Source organism: Podarcis filfolensis (genome assembly GCF_964270895.1).
Source record: "Podarcis filfolensis genome assembly, chromosome: 11".
Taxonomy (NCBI): Eukaryota; Metazoa; Chordata; class Lepidosauria; order Squamata; family Lacertidae; genus Podarcis; species Podarcis filfolensis.
Window position 1 is genome coordinate 44,596,397 of NC_139613.1, and position 20,090 is coordinate 44,616,486.

The 20,090-nt window shown below is 38.0% G+C and overlaps 1 protein-coding gene and 1 long non-coding RNA gene across 6 annotated transcripts in view; one reads left to right on the top strand and one right to left on the bottom strand.

Annotated features, from left to right (window-relative positions):
• Positions 1-20,090, top strand: part of DMXL1 (Dmx like 1) — a 70,005-nt gene that overhangs the window by 47,602 nt on the left and 2,313 nt on the right. The window contains exons 29-44 of one of the 5 annotated variants that reach the window (XM_083576438.1): positions 4,068-4,243; positions 5,230-5,363; positions 5,869-5,954; positions 7,616-7,817; positions 8,745-8,862; positions 9,355-9,417; positions 10,281-10,367; positions 11,089-11,210; positions 12,753-12,894; positions 15,990-16,040; positions 16,307-16,367; positions 16,616-16,743; positions 17,188-17,280; positions 18,232-18,323; positions 19,084-19,136; positions 19,654-19,871. In XM_083576438.1, the coding sequence (XP_083432564.1) occupies positions 4,068-4,243; positions 5,230-5,363; positions 5,869-5,954; positions 7,616-7,817; positions 8,745-8,862; positions 9,355-9,417; positions 10,281-10,367; positions 11,089-11,210; positions 12,753-12,894; positions 15,990-16,040; positions 16,307-16,367; positions 16,616-16,743; positions 17,188-17,280; positions 18,232-18,323; positions 19,084-19,136; positions 19,654-19,871 (1,826 nt within the window). Of the gene's footprint in view, positions 1-4,067; positions 4,244-5,229; positions 5,364-5,868; positions 5,955-7,615; positions 7,818-8,744; positions 8,863-9,354; positions 9,418-10,280; positions 10,368-11,088; positions 11,211-12,752; positions 12,895-15,989; positions 16,041-16,306; positions 16,368-16,615; positions 16,744-17,187; positions 17,360-17,429; positions 17,476-18,231; positions 18,324-19,083; positions 19,137-19,653; positions 19,872-20,090 lie in introns of those variants that run through there. The other 4 variants (XM_083576439.1, XM_083576440.1, XM_083576441.1 and 1 more) reach the window with 4 other exon arrangements.
• Positions 12,901-19,882, bottom strand: LOC310745074. The gene is made up of 4 exons (XR_014539897.1): positions 19,742-19,882; positions 18,625-18,710; positions 18,210-18,350; positions 12,901-13,116 (listed from the first exon to the last, which is right to left on the bottom strand). It is a non-coding gene; the product is annotated as an uncharacterized lncRNA (long non-coding RNA).

Here is a 20,090-nt window from a genome sequence, read left to right on the forward strand (position 1 = left end):
TAAATGCCAGTTTAAAAAAATATTGTCATGATATTTAAATGATTCGTGAAAAAATAAATTATTTTTGTTTGATGTAGCCATATTCCTTTACTCTAAGAGCAGCCTATGTTTTCTCTTTTTGGCAGGTAGGCACTTCCCTATGCCTAGCCCACACCAGGTAGTAGTATTCTCCATGGAATGTGTGGGGTTTACCAAATCTCTAACTGCCATCAGTACTCATAGTCCTACCAAACCTGCAGGCAAGATACTAGCTTCAGTCTTAGGCTTTTAAATCCAGTGCTGATATGTGATCTTGCATATGTAGGAATAAAGATACAAAGAAAAATTTCTGTTTGTAAGTCGTGACCTCAGGTTTTTATTGTGTTTTATTTATATGATGTTAACTATATGAATTGGAGTTGAAAATTTAAAAAAAAACCACCACATTCGTCATTCATACATTTGGAACAATCCCTTCTAAATCAGTTTTAAATAACTTCATTATTGAAGGAAGAACATGGCTTGCAATTACCAGAAATATTTCCAATACATTATTTTGCTCATGAAGACTGCTTGTTTTGTGTCACATGACCATGCATATGGCTGTGGATTTCTAACTGTTAATTTAGCATATAAAAGCCGCCTTTAGTTCATAGCAAAAATGAATCCAGTCGCCATCAAAGATTGTTGTAGGGCAGCAAATAATATAAGTGTAAAACTTGGTGTCTACAGATCCTCTGGCAATGTGACCTGCTTAACATTTCATTTTGGCTGATTTATAATTTGATTTGTGATTGGCATAGGTGACACAAAATGGCCTTGGCAGAGAAGAGTTTAAGCATCATCATTCACATATCCTGCTTATTTGACCACAGCAAAATGCTGCTTTGTATTCAAATGTCCACATATAATCCATTATAGATAATTTTTAATTACACCAAACAAATGATCCTGAGGAATAGTTCATGGCTCAGTTGGTAGAGCATGAGACTTCATCACAGGGTCATGGGTGTGAGCTCCACACTGGGTGAAAGATTCCTGTAGAGATGATCCTCATGGTCCCTTCTATCTATAACCTACAGTAAACTTGTGTGGTATGCAGATTAGATATGAGTAATGTCAACACTTAGATTCTGAAGGATTCTGATAATGGATTCCTTTATGGCTTTAGGGTAAAATTTATAGCTCTTGTCATCTGTGAATGTACTTGGAAGTAAGCAAAACCAACTTCATTAGAACTTGCATGCAAGCACATATTTTAGGATTAACTGCTTTTCATTGGACAGCTCACTTTAGAAAAGAGGAAATAGATTTGGTCAGTGTCTGTACTTAACTCTGGATTACAGTGGAATTTTCAGGGATAAAATTGTGTTCCTCCCATGCTTGTAAGAAGATTTCAGGTGGGACTAGTGTTTGAAGGCTGGAATCACTGTCAGAAGCTTCAGAGGAAGAAAGATCCAGAAATGGCTGCCCATTACTGGAAAGCCATTGAATGTCGGGGCACATGTAAGCTAGATGGACCAATTACAGTGGTACCTTGGTTTATGAACTTAATCTGTTCTGGAAGTTCGTTCTTAAACCAAAGCGTTCTTCAAGCAAGGCATGCTTTCCCGTAGCAGCGGGGGACTCAATTTACAAATGGAGCACACTCAACAGGAAGCCGGACATGTTCTGCTTCCAAGGCAAAGTTCACAAACCAAAACACCTACTTCCGGGTTTGCAGCCTTCTTAATCCAAGTTGTTCATAAACTAAGCTGTACTTAAACCAAGGTACCACTGTACTGTGATTTGGTATAAAGCAAGTTTGTGTTCACATGTCTTCCAAAATGTCACAGGTCTAAACTTGTAAAAAGTTACTCTTTTTGTATTTGTGATTTGGGATGGCCTCACACTGAGGAGCCTAATTGGAGGAGGCCGAGATGACAGAGACGCGGGGTGGGGGAGTAAACCTCCAAGATCCAGCCCAGTATGTGCACACACATTTATTTAAAGAATTTATGTACCACCTTCCATCCAATTCAGATTCCAGAATGGAGTACAACAAAATACACATACACACACACACACACAGAGAGAGAGAGAGAGAGAGAGAGAGAGAGAGAGAGAGAGAGAGAGGGAGGGAGGGAGACCATAATCAGAATTCTCCTTTCCTTTTGGTGTGTTAGCATTTTCATTTAGGTTGAAAATAAATTCTTATTTTTTAACTCGTTGGACTAAATATTTTAATAACAGTACTTCTGAAAGAGAAATCTTCCACAGTGAATGATTGGCAGTCTTCCATAAATAGATCTGTATTCCTGGAATGCCTAAAGTGATGATTATTTAGTGGAGGATATAGATACTAATAAATGGGTGTTGCACTGTGAACTGGAAGCAGGGGTGGACAAAACAGATGTTTATTATTCCAACCCATTTTGGATTCTGCTGGTTGTCCTTCAGCTAAATTCAGATATTTAAGTATTTAACATATAGATGTGACACTTCTTCTTATTTTATTATAACAATCTGCTGAGTAGTCCTGAATGCTGTAAGGATCTTGTACAGTGCAAATGTCAACCTTTAAAAAATAACTAGAAGCCCATATTCCTCTTCATTTAGGGTGCTCAGTTGTTTTGACAATACAAAAGAATAGTAAAATAAAACAGAAAATTGCCATGCCAAAGTAGTTCTGTGGGAGCAACCTCCCTAAAGTCATTTCAAGCAGTTTGGGACTTTAGATAGCAAATGGAATGCAAACTGGCTGTGCTGATGGTTGCAGTTTTCCAATGCAGGCTAAGGAATGTTCAAATCTTGCTGCTTGTGTAAAACATGATACAGTCGAGGGTGGTTAATAAGAAAAGGGCATTTTGGAATTTTTGCCTAATTCATATTATACATTTAAATAGCCTATTAACATGAGACTTGTCGTTTTTTTACAATAGAAGAATCTAAATTATCCAGTGATGTTTAGATTCAATTTGTCGCTTATTTATATTGCCACTTATTTATGTTCTTTTGTTAGTCTTGTTATATACATGTTTTATTAACTTCTTTCTCTGTTTCTCTGCCATGTGTAAGAAAAAGTAGTACGAGAATATTCCTAACCATTTAAGATATCAATCCTAAACCATTTTTAGATAAATTTCCTTAGTTATTTTGTAGAGTCAGAAACTTTGTCAGTGAGACTTCATTTCCTGTAATAAGTTTGGCATTTGTCTGTAGTTCCATAACAAATAGCCTACTAGTGCTACAGGCATAAACAGTAAAATTTAAATCAAGAAAGCAGTTAAGCACAGTGGTTACTGTATAGATGGGGGTGAGTGGAAGCAAGAATTCAAAAGATCTATTATTTCTCAAGTTCTGTATCATGTAACACTTTCTGTAAGCTTATTTTCCTATGCCTTCATTTCAAACATAAGAAAGCTTTGTTATTTTCGTTGAGCTCAAAAACTAATGCACCATATTAAGCAATGCATGTGCATGTTTGATGTGCTAGCTAAAAACCAAAGTTTAAGAAAACTTTAAAGTACTTTGTATTATAACAGATATGTTTTTATCTTTAAGGTAAGTGAGTTGCATTTTTAAGGAGAATTTTATGAGCATGTTTTGTGACATTATATACTGGAAAAATAAATCTGAATTATTTCTGTGTTATCGTGCACTTCCATTTATAGATTATGTACTCTTAAAACCTGCATGCCAGTGTGGATTTTATTTACTATTAGCAAATACTGTAGCAGCACCACATGCTGCTCTTCTGTGGGGATATAAATTGACAGACTGCATTGTAATATGAGAGTCAGAGATCTGATTTCTCAGGTATGCAGAAATGAAAGTTACAATTTTTGCTAAGAATTTTCGCAGTATAATTGCACCTCTTTTGAGGTGTAGGATTAAGGGAGAGGATAGATAAAGTATTAAGGGTTTGGAAGCCAGAGATTTTTAAAATTGCTAATACTGTAATACTGTACTAGACTTGTGCTTGGTGGTTGGTGTTGCAATTAAGACATTGATTTTTTTTAACATTTATTCTTAAATAGTTTGATGATAGACATCTGGCAAGTGGTTTCCAAACTTTACTAAAAAGATGCATATTTTTCTCTCTGCAGCCTCTTCTCCTCTAGATGATGGTGAGAAGCAACAGAAGTTTTTAAGAATGTCATCAAAATCCTCTCTAAAAGAGAGTTCACAGACTACTTTACCCTCGACAGAACAAGATGCCCCAAATTACAAAGAGAAATTTATTCCTCCTGAACTTAGTATCTGGGACTACTTCATAGCAAAGGTATTTTATTTTAATTTCTATTCACTTTCGGAATATTTTCCATAAGCCAAAGTGATTCTCACTCTGTCACATACTGGCCTTGCTGGTGAGGTAGTTTTTCTTGGCAAAAAGCAGAATCCGGTTTCAGGAAGAAGTACAATCAACTCTTGCTTCTTCAAGCAGATACCCTCATTGGCACCACTGAATGCATCTTTTAAGCCCTTATCCATCCCACACCTGATGAAATGTATGATATCAGATGTAGGGCAGATGGACATGGCTTCCCCAAAACAGTCTTGCGGGCCAAATGGTCAGGGCTAGCAGGCCAAGTTTGTTCTGTGAGCAGGAGGCTCTCCACCTCTGGTTTAAAATAGTGTTTTAATATGACATGTTACTTGAATTACTGTATTCCAAAAACCCTGCTTGAAAAACAATCTCTAAACCTTGAATTATTGACTAAGCGGGTGGAAAAACGAGCACATCAGCTGTGGACTGATCTTATTTGTAAAAAGCTAGGTAATTAGTAAAGTAGCTTAAGGACAATAGGAGGCAACTCTGAAAGGAAATGGTGCCAAGAAATAAAAGGAAAAGTGTGCAAAATATATGAATTACAGTATTTTTCTGTGTATGACTAGGTTTTTTCCCTAAAAATAATGTCAAAAATTAGGGGGTGTCTTATACACAGATACATCTCCCCACATTTTCTTAAATCTGAGTCCCCAAAAATAGGGAGCATCTTATACGTGGGGGTGTCTTACAGATGGGAAAATGAAAGTATTAGTATAAGTATAAGGTAAGTATAAATGAAAGAGGGAACCTGGCATTTTTCCTGTCTGTATTTCTAAGGTTAAAAGAATAAGTTCTTCTTTATTGGTTTTACCCTTTTCAAACCAAGTCATACTAAAAGTAATCTGAAATTGAAATGATAAGCAGATCTCCCTAAGTATTTGAAGCAAGTGTATTTTGTTTTGTGTTTACCTCAATTGAGACTTCCATTTACCTTTTAGCCATTTCTTCCATCATCACAAACTAGAATTGAATATGACTCAGAGGAGAGTCAGGAAAGCAGCGATGATGAAGGTGATGATGAATTCTCATCAGACTTAAAGAGTCAGGAACATTCAAATTCAAATTCATATAGGTATGAAATTATTTGATTCATTTGTTTTCCTTTACTGTTTCTACATTTGTTTTCATCTATGAAATGGGAGGCATCTAGGGAAGAGGTAAGCTTTCCATCTAAAGTTCTCTCCTACACACACCAAAGTGCTTCTGTACACAAAACTGGAACTTGCAGATTTTGTGGCGAGTGAGAGAGGAAGAGAAAGAAGGGAAAACTGAAGGTGGGGGAGATTACATTGTGGGTGGGAGAGAGGGGGGATGTGGAGTGATATTGCAACCCTTTGCGGGTTTGGGAGCTGAGGAAGGAAGAACACATTGTAATCTTGGGGAAGAATATGGAAGGAGGCGGGGGAAATTCTGTGGTCCTGAGGAGGGAAACTAGGGGGAAGACAACTGAGGCAGGGAGAAGGGAGTTGGTGTACGGAGCAAGCAGAGGAACACCCCTGGGTTAATAATAAAAAGGAAAGGGAAACCAGTATTATCTTTTCACAGCTCGTGTATACTTGTTTGTGTATTCTGTTTAGTTGGTCTCTGATGCGGTTGGCTATGGTTCAGCTTGTCCTCCAGAACTTGAAGACTTTCTACCCTATGGCTGGGCATGATCTTTCAGGTAAGTCTGTCTTAGTGGGTTTTTGGATTTGTTTATATAGAATTCCCTCATATTCCTTAATTAACCCATTTTACTGGTGCATATTTTTATTATTTCATAAAATTTATACAACTCTTGATTATGAAAAAAATAATGTGTACATATGTGTACACATATGTGTACATCCCTGCTTGCAGTTACTTTTTTTAAAAAAAATATTGGTTTTATTCATAACAAACAATATAAAATAAACATCAATACAATATCAAGGTGTGGGATTTCTCCAATCCCTTGACTTCCCTCTACCCTCTCCATGGTTCTATTATATTTATTATTCATTCATGCATGTCCATATCTTATTTTCCATCTATACATATCTGATTCTATCTGTTATCATAATACTGCAACTGTTTTTCAGTCCTTGCTTGGAGTTACAAGCCTAGTTGAGTTTTAGTTGGTGTGATAGGCAAACTTGTTTTCCTGAAAGGCATTGTGGGATGGCGTTGTTGAAAGACTGAGAAAATTAGCCTTCTCTTTTTCCTTCTTGAAATATGAATGAATGAATTTTATTATTTCGGTCACAGACCAGTGCCAGCCCACATACAATATCAAGGAAGTCATAAAACACGATAGGCATACATTTGAATTTGCAATTAGGTGTAACAGGGACAATACTCTTGAAATATGTGGATGAGAAGCTAATATAATGTCCAGATGCTGAAGTAATGATCCCTCTTGAACTTTGTGAGTGAATATTCAAAAGGGACTGAGTGAGAGGAGTTTTAAGGGTAAAAGTTTTGCAAGATCATCATCATGAGCCACAGGTGCTAAAGCCTCCCTTTATAGAGCTTCTTAAAGTGAGAGGCTGTTTTTTTTATATCCTCCAGTACAACAGCCAGCTAAAATATTAAATGTGGCTAAACCCGAGCTCCCATTGAATGAGCATATATTTAAGTTACATACCAAGCCATGTTCTAGCAGTAATATTTTTATACTGCCTTTATAAAAAGCACATACAGCTAGCTAACAGGCTAGAATCTATGCAACTGTGAAAAGGGTCTGCTTTGTGTTAAACCTTGAAAATAATTAACAGATGCAGTCATATTAAGGATAATTTTGAGGAACTAAGTTCCATTTAATGCCAGGGTGTTGGTGTGGTGTACTAGTTGAGGGTGCCAGACTAGGATTGGGAAGATACAAATGTACATTTATTCATGAAGTTTATTAGCTTACCTTGGGCCAGGCACAATCTATTTCACAAAGATAAAAAAGGTGTGTATGTCATTTTGAGCTCTTTTGAGGAAAGGCAGGATCAAATGTACCTAAAAATATTTATACATACATGAACAACATATATAAAGGATTTTAGGGTTGGGCTAAAGAACTGTTATTCCTCATTTCATAACCAGTTTGCCATCTTCAGCTTTGCTTTGATAGCTACTCCTACAGTTCATTAGCACATATAAATGCCCATGCCCAAATTTAGCATGTAAATTTATGTGTCTGTTTGATTTTGTTTTTACTTTCTGGTTGCCTCACTTGTGTGCGTCTTGACAGGAAAATGTTCAGGCTCCATCCATAGAGTAAAATCTGCTGTTGATGTGACAGCAGTACCGTAGCAGAAAATAGAGTGTAATGTTCCTTAATATATTGCAGTTAACGGAAAATTGTTCTTGTTTTAGAGCTTCCAGTTAGTTCCCCACTGTGTCATGCAGTACTAAAGATACTTCAACGCTGGGAGCAAGTTCTTCTTAGGCGACTTGAGATGCATGGCGGCCCGCCAGAAAACTTCATTTCTGTTCATACTTCTCAAGATGCATCCTCTTCAGGCCCTGCACTACTTCGCCACAAAGCCTTGCTGGAGCCAACAAACACCCCCTTCAAGTAAGCGTGCTCAGTGGCTCTGTCGTTTTTGTACTTTTCATGCTCTTTAAACCCGTAGTCATTCACGTTTCCATATCGGCAATACATTCTAATTAGTGTTATAAGTGTACCTCAGAATAGCGTGGATGTGTTACCTCAAAGCAAGTTTCCTCTGCAGATAGTACTTAAGGACAATTCACGAATTTTGTGTGTGTGTGTAGATTGTATTTTAATGTACACTTAAAATTGTATATTTAAAAGTGGAAAGGCAAAGCAACCACAAGTTTGCAAACATGAATCGTGCAGATAAACATGGAGTTTGAGTGGACTGTAACTGGTGCGTTAAGTTATATATTGTTGTGCCTTTCCGCTAGTTCTCCAAAACCGAACACTACAAATACAAACAAGTAAGTAAATCAAATGGAATACCTTTTTCTGTTTTCTGGAGGAAGTTTCACCTTAATGTGCAAGGAAACATAAGGACTTTTATGGAAATAAGAGAGCTTCTTCACCCACCTTATTTTTATTTATCCAGTTTCTTCTCTTTTATTTTGTCTTTTACACTATTACTTAAGAGTTTTTTTCTTCTTTCTATTACCTTTAGTTGTGCTTCATCAAAAAGCTCTGCTGCTTTTTCAGATGACATCTGCACTCCTTGCTCAGACTGGGTCATCTTAATTTCAAACCTAGCTTCCTTGAAACGAAACAAACCTGAGGGATTAGTTCTTTGGCTCCATATGAATAGGTTAACATGATTATTAATTTTATGCTGGCAAAAAATGATTCTCTTTGGCGGTCACCTGCATCCTGCCTGGCATTGATTTGAGCAATGAGCAAATCTGGATTCTCCTCTGCCAGATTTACAAGGGTAGTGGGACTAAACTGGGCTTACAGGAAAAGCTTCTGAAACTGCAGCATGCTTAAAAACATGTTTCTCTTCATTTTTAGGTCTAAAAGTAATAATGCACTATCTGTGAAGAGACTTTGGCAATACCTGGTTAAACAAGAAATGGTCCAGGAAACCTTCATCAGAAACATATTTTCAAAGAAAAGGTGCTTGAATGAGGTATGTATTGTATTTTTTTATACAGAAATTTAATAACATTAACTTGGCTTTTCTTAAGCCAGCGTTCCTCAAATTTTTGAACTCACAGGGTCTCCCCCATCCACATTTGTTCTAGTTTCCAAGGCACCACATTCCTGAAATACAAAGGTTGCATATGCTTAATGTGTAAGCGGTAAAGTTCACTGGCTGGAGAACAATATAATGAGAGTATCATTTGTTTGGTATAAATACATTTATTATAGTTTGTCCAATTTCCCTTTGTGAACTGAGAGTTAAGTCTTCACCATAGTATCTAAGGTATAGAACTCTTTCTGATGTACTTCTGAGAATGTACTTCAAAGAAGTTTATTGCAGCATTCCACAATTTTGTTCCACTAAGTTAAATGTTGTTGCATATTCATAAAACTACTATGTAATTGTTAACCTTGCCTCATAGTTGTATGTTAGTCTCATCTTGTCTTTTGTCATGTGATTTATTCTTTTCTGGTGTAGTCATTAGAAGACCAAAATGAACATATCAAAAGTACTTCAGTGGAAGAGCCTGGAATCAATAAGGTATATGTGAAATAAAATAAATGGTGATATGGGAAAACTATAGCCTACATTCAAAATGTTTGTTTGTGTGTGTGTGTTTTAACTGTTTAACACATTATGTGGTTCATTGGTATTGATTGGGAAGATACAGAGTGGACTAATACCAGCAATCGCCTGGTCTCCTTTGTATGTGATTTTTTCCCCAGAGTCAACTGTGTCAAGTCTTGCAGATTTGTGGATTAGTTTTATTTGTATGTGATAAACTATGCAGACTTTAATTGTAATTATCTTTGAACCAGAAACCTGTAAAACCTTCATATATACTTCTGTGTGTCAGACAAGTGCATAAGTAATGTGTATACTGGTATTTCTGTGCTTGGTAACAGAGGCCTAACATACAAAAACAGAAGATTTCACTCTATAACCTTCTGACTTGTAGAATTGTTCATATGGTTATTGCTGTCCTTGACAAATTTCACATTATTCGTGACTGGTTCTGGGCTATTAAATGGTAGATACCGAATCAATTTTAAATATTTCATAGGTAGACATGGTTCATCTTTATGTGAAATTGCTTTTCTTTCTCTAGTTTTCTGGTTATGCATTAAATATAACAGTGATGTGACAATAAATGATTATAAGGTAGATAGGATGCAAAGTTGTTACACCTTTTAAAATGTGTTTTAATTTTTTATAACAATTTACCTTTTTTACTGGACTATCTAGAACTAATGAAAGTAACATGCTTTCAAGTAGCACAGATCTCTTCCTGATTAATTTTTAGCTTTTGTATTTCAGCATGAGCTAGAAAGATAGAAATCTTACTGATTAAAAAAGGGTATGTGTGTGACCCCCCTCTCTCTTTGTTTCCCTTTTATATACAGATAGAGACTGATATGGGATACCCTGGAAGTAAAGCTAGAATTATCCATAAAGAGTCTGACATTATCACTGCTTTTGCTGTCAACAAGGTATGCACACAAATGGGGTGCTTTAAAAAAATGAATATTTTGGAATGCTGTAGTTCAGGCTCACAAGAAGAAAGAGCTATTGTAATATTTAAAGAAAATAGTCAGATCTTAGCTAGAGGTAATAACACCATTTTTATTTCTCCTACAGTCAATATTATGTTGTGTTCTGCATGCACAAAAGGCACAGTGATCTCTGTTGCAGTAATTCTGCTGTTCTAGAAACTTTGGTCTACTACCAACATAAATAGATGGTTGCAATGGAACTGAGTGGGTACAACATAAATGAAAAGTCATATATATGGGCAGCTTTTCATCCAGTTGAGCCTTTGAAATGCAATAATACTGACTGAAAAACTGATAGCAGGTAGCTATTTCAATGATACCCTGACAATGGTTTTCCTGGGGCATCTGGCTGGTCAATTTTGGAAACAAGCTTGCTGAACCAGATGCACTTGACTGCAGCATGGATATTATATTTTAACCTTCTGCACTTTCCACCCAAAGAATAGTAGCTGATTGGTGTGGTTGGGAACCCAAATGATATGAAGCTATGTGGAACTCTGCCAATGCGGATTCATTTAAACACCCTGTCACACTCATAACTTCACGCTTCCATGGGGCTTTTGTATTCAGTGGTGAACAGGCAATAGTGGAATTAAAGTTATTGTTAACCGGTGGTGTCCTGAGCTTATTATTTTCCCCTTACACTTGTATATTGTAGGCCAACAGGAATTGCATTGCAATAGCTTCAAGTCACGATGTTCAAGAACTAGATGTTTCTGGAATTCTTGCTACACAGATCTACACTTGGGTTGATGATGATGTAGAAGTGGAAGCTAAAGGGTATATTTTTTCATTTGTTGGCTATATCTCCTAACATTGGCTTCTGTACATGAATTATTTTTTTTCTTAAAAATATAAAGCAGTATAGAAATGAAATGAATAATAATAATAATAATAATCATAATAATAATAATAATAATAATAATAATAATAAATGATAATGATACACTGTTAATTTCTTAATCCAACTAGTTTTTAAAAGTTATTAAAACATTTATCTAAGAGTGTTATGGGATCTCCTTCCTGATTTTCTTTATCTCCTCAGCCTTGGACTTTCCCCCTCTCTGTTTGCTTCAGTTCCCAGACCACCTTTCCCCCAATGTTAGCACCGCCTTCCTGTTACGCTTATTTGCTGTGGTTTTAGTCCACCTGTGTTGACAAAAGCAATCATTTTTTCCCCCTTGGCAGCTGTTGGCTTAGCTGTCCTGATATCTCAAAAGACTGGCCTGCTTTGACCCAGACACTGAAGTGGTTATATGGTCACCTTAGTTCTGAATTCAAAGAGCCAAGTATAAGTGAAATATACTCGGAGTCGAGTGTGAATTTCATGCTCTTTATTCAGCTCATGGTAGCAGTGAATGAAACTTTCCCCAAAACATCTAGCTATATATACAATGGGCCCTGCGTGATGGGCTAATTCCGGGCTGCTCCTGTAGGCTAATCAGGTTGTGGATTCACCTCCTCCTGAAGCCTGATTGGCTGCTCCTGCAGGCCAATCAGGTCGCTGATTCACTTCTACCTGGAGCTGGATTGGGTGGCTCCTGCGGATCAATCAGACTGCTGCATTCTGGATCCTATTGTTCTAGGATTCAGCTCAGTACATAACAATAAGCAGGCATCTGGGTGGCATTATGTAACAGGATGCTGGACCAGATGGACCATTGGCCAGACCCAGCAGACTGTCAGGGATGTGCTGAGGAGGACTGCACTGAGGAGGAATAGTGGGAGCCACCCCCTCACCTTGTTCCTGAATCTTTCCAGGAGCAGGAGGACAGTATAGATTTGGAACAGTGGTTTGCAGAGGGACATAGCTCAGAAGGCAGAAGCTGGGAAATAATGAATGGGGAACAGCTAGCAGAAGAAGAAATCCTGGGAGAGAGAAGGTTGACAGATTCACAGTCATTGGGCAGCATTCCTCCACCACCCTCCCCAAGGTCACAAAGAGCTCAGAAAGTCTCAGAACAGAAAGCGCAGAGGGTACAAACTCAGATTACAAGACTTAGGAGTGATATAGATTAATAGGGACAGAGGGGTGTGTGATCCTTACCATTTCTAGGAGATGTGTTCTTTGTTCTCTTGCTGTGATTATTAAATATGAAATATTCTAATTGGTAAGGCGTTCCTTTCGTTTGATCTTCTTATCTACTACCACGGGGGGGGGGGGGGAGGAAGCCGATTCCCCGAAGCCTGACACAGACCCTTCTTACCATTTTACGGTAGCCTAAATTAGAGATGTTGCATTATAATTTGTAGATGCAGATTGTCTGAACAATTGCCGTTTCTTGCAACATAAATTTCTCATTAGAACATTTTCCTTTATAGAGCTGATGATTTCTTGGTTATCCATGCTCGTGACGACTTGGGAAACATTCAGGGAACTACTCCTTATACTCACAGCAATCCTGGCACTCCAATCAACATGCCTTGGCTTGGTAGTACCCAGACTGGCAGAGGTGCTGCTGTGGTGAGTCACCTGCGATAGAATAATCCTTGAATTACACACTATTACACACTTAATATTGAATATGGAATATTTAAGTTTTATTAGGTGTTATAAATCATATTCAGAATATATACACTTCTAATTCTTTTAAAGATTAATAATTACTTAAGAAACTCTCAGCACTTCTGTTATTGTGTGAATCCATACGTTTAACAGTTTTCTTCAGTGCAGACAATCCAAATGCTGTTGGAAACAAAAGCAAAGTTTAGTAATTGTGCATTGTCTAAGAACATGATATATCAGTTAAGAAGTTGCTGGTTGAATTCTCAATCCCTAATTGTAGCACAGAAATTATAAAACTAATCTGTCCATATATGGTGGTTGAAAATGTGACAAAAATTCATGAAGCATTTTGAACATTCCAAAAGGTACCATGCTAATACTTAGTTTCCTCAGCTTGCCTCTTTTGCCATCGGTTCCTTTCAAAGGGCAGAGATGGAGAAGCAAGGCAAAGGCAGAGCCTGATGCTGATGCCCATTAACCAGAAGTTTCTTATGTTGTGCAAAGGATAAACGTTGAGAGAGATCCAAGTTCAGCCTAGGGTTTACTTCCTTTCCTTCCTTCCTTGGCCATTTATTTCTAATTTTACACATGATTGAGCTCTCCTTTTTTGTTGTTGTTTGAGTTTCACTGATCTTCATGTCTGGCTCTTGATATGACCTTTGTACGTGGGGAGAATTTACTAGCTGTGGATCTTCCCATCATGGTGTTACAATGATAGAAAAGCTGTGTCTTGTAAAATTGTCCCTACAGCCACTGTTACTCCCAGTTAGTTTTATTTACTGCCTAGCCCAGTTTCCTTTAAGCAGAATAATTCATTACAAAACAGCATTGATATAGTACCTTTTAGAGCTTTCAAAATGCTTTGCATGCGTCATCTAATTGTAACCCTTACAACAACTCTTTACAATAGGGGCAAGTATTTCTGTGCCCTTACTATGGGGTGGGAGTGCTGAAACTGAGAGTCACTTACGAGTCCTCAGTTGTGTGTCTTGTGTTTTCATTTTCTTCAGGATTCTTTATCCATCTGTGTTTCACTTGGTCCAATGTAACTCAGTCCACTGTTGACTCCATCAACATCCCTGTGGATTCCCCAACCTCTCGGGACCTCTTCTTCCTTAGCTTTGGTTACCTTTCCATGCTGTCTCTAAAGCAATTCTGAAGTTTTAGTTCTGGTCCAACTGTTCTGACACTTTCCTCAGAAGAGAACACTAATGAAAACATCTCTCTACTTTTACTCCCCAACATTTTAAATCCTCACCAGTTCTGAGTTCTCACATCAGCTCTGCTAGTAGGAATCTGAGGCTGTGCAAGCTGCTTGCTATTACATTAGGAAAGCTCGCTTGTTTTTGTATTTTAAATTTTTGTATTTGTATCTTGATTACACTCGTTAGTTGATGATTCTTTTAAAGAGACATGCATGAGCCATTATGTGTATATTGGCCCAGAAGACGCTGGGCATTGGATATATTTTACAAACCTCATTCATGCCCTTTATTTCCTGATGGCGGAAAAATGGCAGGTTTAGCTGCAGTTATGTCAGTTAAAATTGCCAAACACAAAGCAAAAAAGATAAAACTTGATACAATTAGCAGGGATTAGCTTCAGTTTATAAAATATTGGAACTAGTTACTTAAAACAACTGCTTGAAAGGGTTCTATATGTATCCTCGGTTTTGATTTTTGTATCCATGCTCGGTCATTTTTGCCTTTGCAAAAAGTAGAGAAAATAAAGCAAAAGTAAGATGGATTACACTAAGATCTCAAATAATCTCTAAGGTGTGTGTATTTGAGCCCAGTGATACTGTAGGAAGATAGTAATTGCTCAGACAGTAGCAAGGCTGTGATCCTATGCACTGTAATTACCATATATCTTCTTTTGCTGCAAGGTTGAATTCTCACTTCAAATTTATGGTTTTTATGTAACATCCAAAGGGAGAACTTGGGCATCTTGCCCATGCTAAAGTATTTGCGCAACTTACACATCCACGTAGAAGGAATTTTGAGTACTCCCTTCAGCTGTTACACTAGGAAGACCAAAGCAAGTGTGCGGTATTCAGCAAAGCTGGATGTGTACATGTTTTGTTTTACCTAATCTTTTACCTAGAAATAGGCACTGCTAGCTATGGAAGAATGCCTCGTTCAAATGATATTGGCGAATGAAACACTTTCCTTAATGTGTCTGCCTTTTTGATGTAATTTAAACTCTGTTTTTGCTCCACATTTTTTCTCAAACTGCGGGCAAGGAACCACCAGTGGGCTTCATAGCCTTTTCGTGGGACTGACACTGTTCCCAGTAGCTGCTCACATGCACCGTGAGTGCATAAGCCCACACAGAAGCAAGAGGGGGTTGGAGAGTGAGATGTACCATGCAAAGTTGGAAAGGAGCAAAAGACACAGAGAGAGAGAGAGGGGGGGGGGGAGGACAGAGTGCCCAGCCAAATATGAGAAAAGGAGGAGGAGGGAATGGATGAACTGAGGGAGAAGGAAACATTTGGGGCTTGCTGCTGCTGCATCTTCTGACCCTTCCAAATCCCACACCCACACTCCAGTTCTCCTATCCTCCTGCTAATCACTTACCAAATCAGAATGCTTCTCCTCCCTCTTCTGAGGGGCAAAGAGGTACTGATGGAAAATAAAGAGATAAAAGGTTAATATTAAAAAATATTAAAAAATAAACTTGGAGTAGAGAAGATGGGGATAAGAAATGGAGGAAGAAGCATATGTAAAAGCAATGGGGGCAGGGGAGACAAATTAAGTGTGAAAGGAGAAGCTGCAAGAGTATTTAGGAGACTCCTTAAAAATTAGGCTTTATGAATGTGCCACATAGCTGTGTCAATACCTTACTACCTACTGTAATACATGCTCTTTAACCGAAGGCTACTTAGATACATAATTTTCCAGTTAATGCAAATAAGTCACAACTAAATTTTCTGTGGTTGATTAAATGCAAAACATAATGTTCTTCATTCCTAGTTAACTTCTGTAAAAGTTTGTTTGCCTCTCTCTTACATGCTTCTGCTTCTACCTCTGTCTTACTTACCTTACAATATACAGGAATATTCCAATAATTTTAATGGAATCAGAAAGGAATTGGCAAGAAAAGAGGTAAGAATGCAGCCTAGAGTGTCTCTATTGGGACCCTTAGTCCTGTGGAACGAAAGCTCCCACACTCAGGGGTTATGTTCTGTTGATATCAGTGTGCACTAATGCTGAGGGAATTATGTAGCTTTCATTGACTTCCATCCATATTTCAGCCCCAAATTCATGAAGGTAAACAAACTTGGTAGCGTCTGCATTTTACATCACTAATTACTTTTAAAGGCTTCTGATCAATTTTGCAGCTTACCTATTTATTTTTGCACATCTAACAGATGATCAAGAAGGCTATCAATAATGTACGAAGAATGGCTTCCCACCCAACACTACCTTACTGTAAGTTTAATATTTCTAGGCCATTTTGATGTTTGCAATAGTCCAATTTATTATGCAGCGTATGGAAAAAATGTCTGAAAATATCCAGGAAGGAAAAGTGCCCCTTATTTAAAAAGATGGAGAAAAAAACCAGCATACTTGTAGGCAGCTATAATTCTTAATTCAGATTGAATCTATTTTTTGGCTATTTTAACTATACTTTAGTTTTAAAGAAGTGTGGAAGTTTTATGGATTATTTTTTATTCCAGATTTGACAGGTGCTCAGGATGGCAGTGTGAGAATGTTTGAGTGGGGCCATTCTCAGCAAATTACATGTTTCCGGTCTGGTGGCAACTCCAGGATTACACGGATGAGATTCAATTATCAAGGCAATAAGGTAGCCTCCCTTTTGTATCTCATAGAGATTTTTTTAAAAAAGAAATGTGTTTCTATGAAATGCTCTGGTTGCTCCTTCCAGTAGCTTAGGATACAATAAGTTTAAATCAGTTCCCAACCTTTTTTGGGCTATGCCCCACCTAATCTCTAAAATCCTGAGCCCCCCCCCCCCCAGTAACATATAATTCTTATTATTCAAAAAGTGAACTCCTATTCATGTGGAGGAAGCCTAAAAGGCCATTCACTGTTAATAACCCATTCTAGAATTGTCCCCCTTAAAAATCAAATGGCCCCCCTGTGGGGTGTGTGCCCCACATTAGGAACCACGGGTTTAAACGTTTAGGATACAATAAGTTTAAATGTATGGGCAATATAGAAACACACAAACACTATATGTTGGAACTGCATATATATTCATATTCTTAATGTTGTTGTTTTTCCCCAGTTTGGGATCGTTGATGGTGATGGGTTTATAAGTCTGTATCAAACAAACTGGAAAACGTCTCTACTTAATGGAAGCACACCCAAACCATATTTGGTGAGCCTAAAAAGTCTCCCCTCCCCCCAGCTTGCTTTTGTTTGATAGCACCATGACATTGAAAAGCTGTATTTTAATTGTTATAAGCTGCTTATATTCTTGACTGTACTTTCCTCCTATGCTTTGCACACATACTTTGAAGTAAATAGTTGTAAGACATTAAACATCTATTGTTAAATATACTTGGTTGAAAAATTGCAGGTTTTGTGCTCGTTCTTCTTCTCTAACAGCAACCCACAAGCCAAATGGCAAACCACTTCTGAAACGGGGGGACTTTCTAAAAGTATTTTATGATACGATTTTAGGGACCTTCTGTTCAATGAAAAGAAGTAAAAGCAAAACGAAACAAAAAGCACCTTACCAGCTTTGGCTGGTATGATAGATGTGACTATACAGTGGTACCTCTAGATACACACGGGATCCGTTCTGGAGCCCCGTTTGCATCTAGAGGTAAACCTTTTCGCCGCTTCTGCACATGTGCGTGACATCCTTTTGAGCGTCTGCGCATGCGAAACCCGGAAGTAACGCGCTCCATTACTTCCGGGTTGCCGAGGAGCGCAACTCGAACATGCTCAACTTGAAGCATATTTAACCCAAGGTATGACTGTACCTGGACTGGGAGAGCTTGACCGCAATAGTTGTGTCATTGGGACTTCAAGATGTGATTAATGCAATGCACTACGAATGTTACGGTTCCCTTGCAGTTGACCTAGAAACTGCAGTTAGGGCAGAAGGCTGCATGCTACATGGTTGCTGACAGATGCGAGAGCTTATCAGCATTTAACACTCCTGCCACACTGGCTGAGGATTTGTTACTGGGCCAAATTCAAGTTTTTAGTATGACAATGGAAAGCCCTTAGACAATCTCATACATGTTACTGTTTATAAGATCAAATTATATATTACTTTTATTTCCAACCTTTACTTACTAATGCCCGTTACAATTTCCAGACATGGCAGTGCCATAACAAAACAGCCAGTGACTTCGTTTTCATCAGCTCTTCATCTTTGATAGCCACAGCTGGGCAGTCCACTGACAACAGGTACTGTTCCAAGATCACAGTGGTAAACTGAGTGCAAATGAAAAAAGTAATTTTTATGTTGGGTTGTGCCAGTGGTGGCTTGCAGTAGGGGAAAGTGCTTCTGCTCACACAAGGTGGGACACTTGAATTTCACCAGTTCCACCAGCCAGTGGCGTAGCGTGGGTTGTCAGCACCCGGGGCAAGGCAAGTAATTTGCGCCCCCTAACCCGTGGATTTGCGCCCCCTAACCCTAACCCCCAGATGTTGCGCCCGGTGCGGCCGGCCCCCCCTGCACCCCCCACGCTACGCCACTGCCACCAGCCCTCTGCAGTCCTCGACCCCATATTTCACACTACTTAGGAGGGCCCCTCCAGTCCTTGAGACCAGCTTATCGGAGTGCACAGGAAACTACAGTAGGTAGGAGAGAATTGGCAAAAATGAATTATCCTGCCTTGCATAAATGATTTCTACAAGCGTAAAACCACCAAACACAGCAGACCCGTTAAAATTAATGCATCAAAATTATAGCCATGAATTTCAGTGGGTCTACTCGGAGTAGAACTTAATTATTATTGCAACAGTGTCATTCCCTCAGAGGCAATCTGTCAGGGGCTGCAGATAGGCAGTCCATTTTATCCGACGCAGGAAGCGTTATCCTGATATAGTGAAGTAGACACACTGTATACACACAAGCACTATTTGATGTGTATAAAAAGGGAGGACACCAGCAAGTGCAATTCAGAAAAGTTTATTTGATTATTTTTATCTTTCTCTTTTTTAGAAATATTTGTCTCTGGGATACTCTGGTTGCACATTCTAGTAGCTTAGTGCATGGTAAGTTTCATGCATATATACAAACAATTTAAAACTAAAGATTTATATGTGCGTAGATAATTGTTATATTTCCCATAAAGTTTGCTACATTCTTTATCAAGCTTCTGCAAAAGTGGTCTAGATTTACATTCTTGTTCCTTGTTTAGTCTTATCCTCACAAATCACTATTCATTTTACATGCAATCAACTGACCAATAGATTATTGGAACTTGTGCTAGAGCTTATTGGCAACATCTTGTCGAATATGTGCATTATTAATAGAGGACAAATTTCTTGATTTATGTGGTTCCTCGCAGTTATTTGCATAGGGAGGGGAACTCTCTGCATCCCATGAACCATGTGCATGAGAGCCAACAGGAGAATCAGTAACATTTTAGTTTCTTTGGACTTGAGTTTGGCACTTTAAAACCAGGTTTAATATTGCAGTTCATGTGCGCTATTATTGTTACACAAAGCTTTATACAAGACTACAAATAAAATACTAATACTAATTTTATTTTACTGATTTGGATTTTAGCCTTTACTTGTCATGATACTGGAGCAACTGTCTTAGCATATGCCCCCAAACACCAGCTATTAATATCAGGTGGCAGAAAAGGCTATACCTGTTTAATAGATCTTCGGCAAAAGCAGCAACGACAATTTTTCCAGAGTCATGATTCTCCAATTAAAGCAATTGCTGTGGATCCTACAGAAGAATATTTTGTCACAGGATCTGCTGAAGGAAACATAAAGGTAACACATTGTAAAATTCCATTTTTTAAGACTTTGATAAATATAAATTTATTACACATTCATTACAGCATTGCCTAAGAATTATATTGAGTAGGACTTTCATGTTTTGTTCTCTTCTGCTTTTTCCCTAGACCTAAGACTATTTACTATTGCCTTAACTATAAATTCATTTTTATTTAAAATATTTATACCCTGCCTTTCTTTATAGAAGTTGAATTA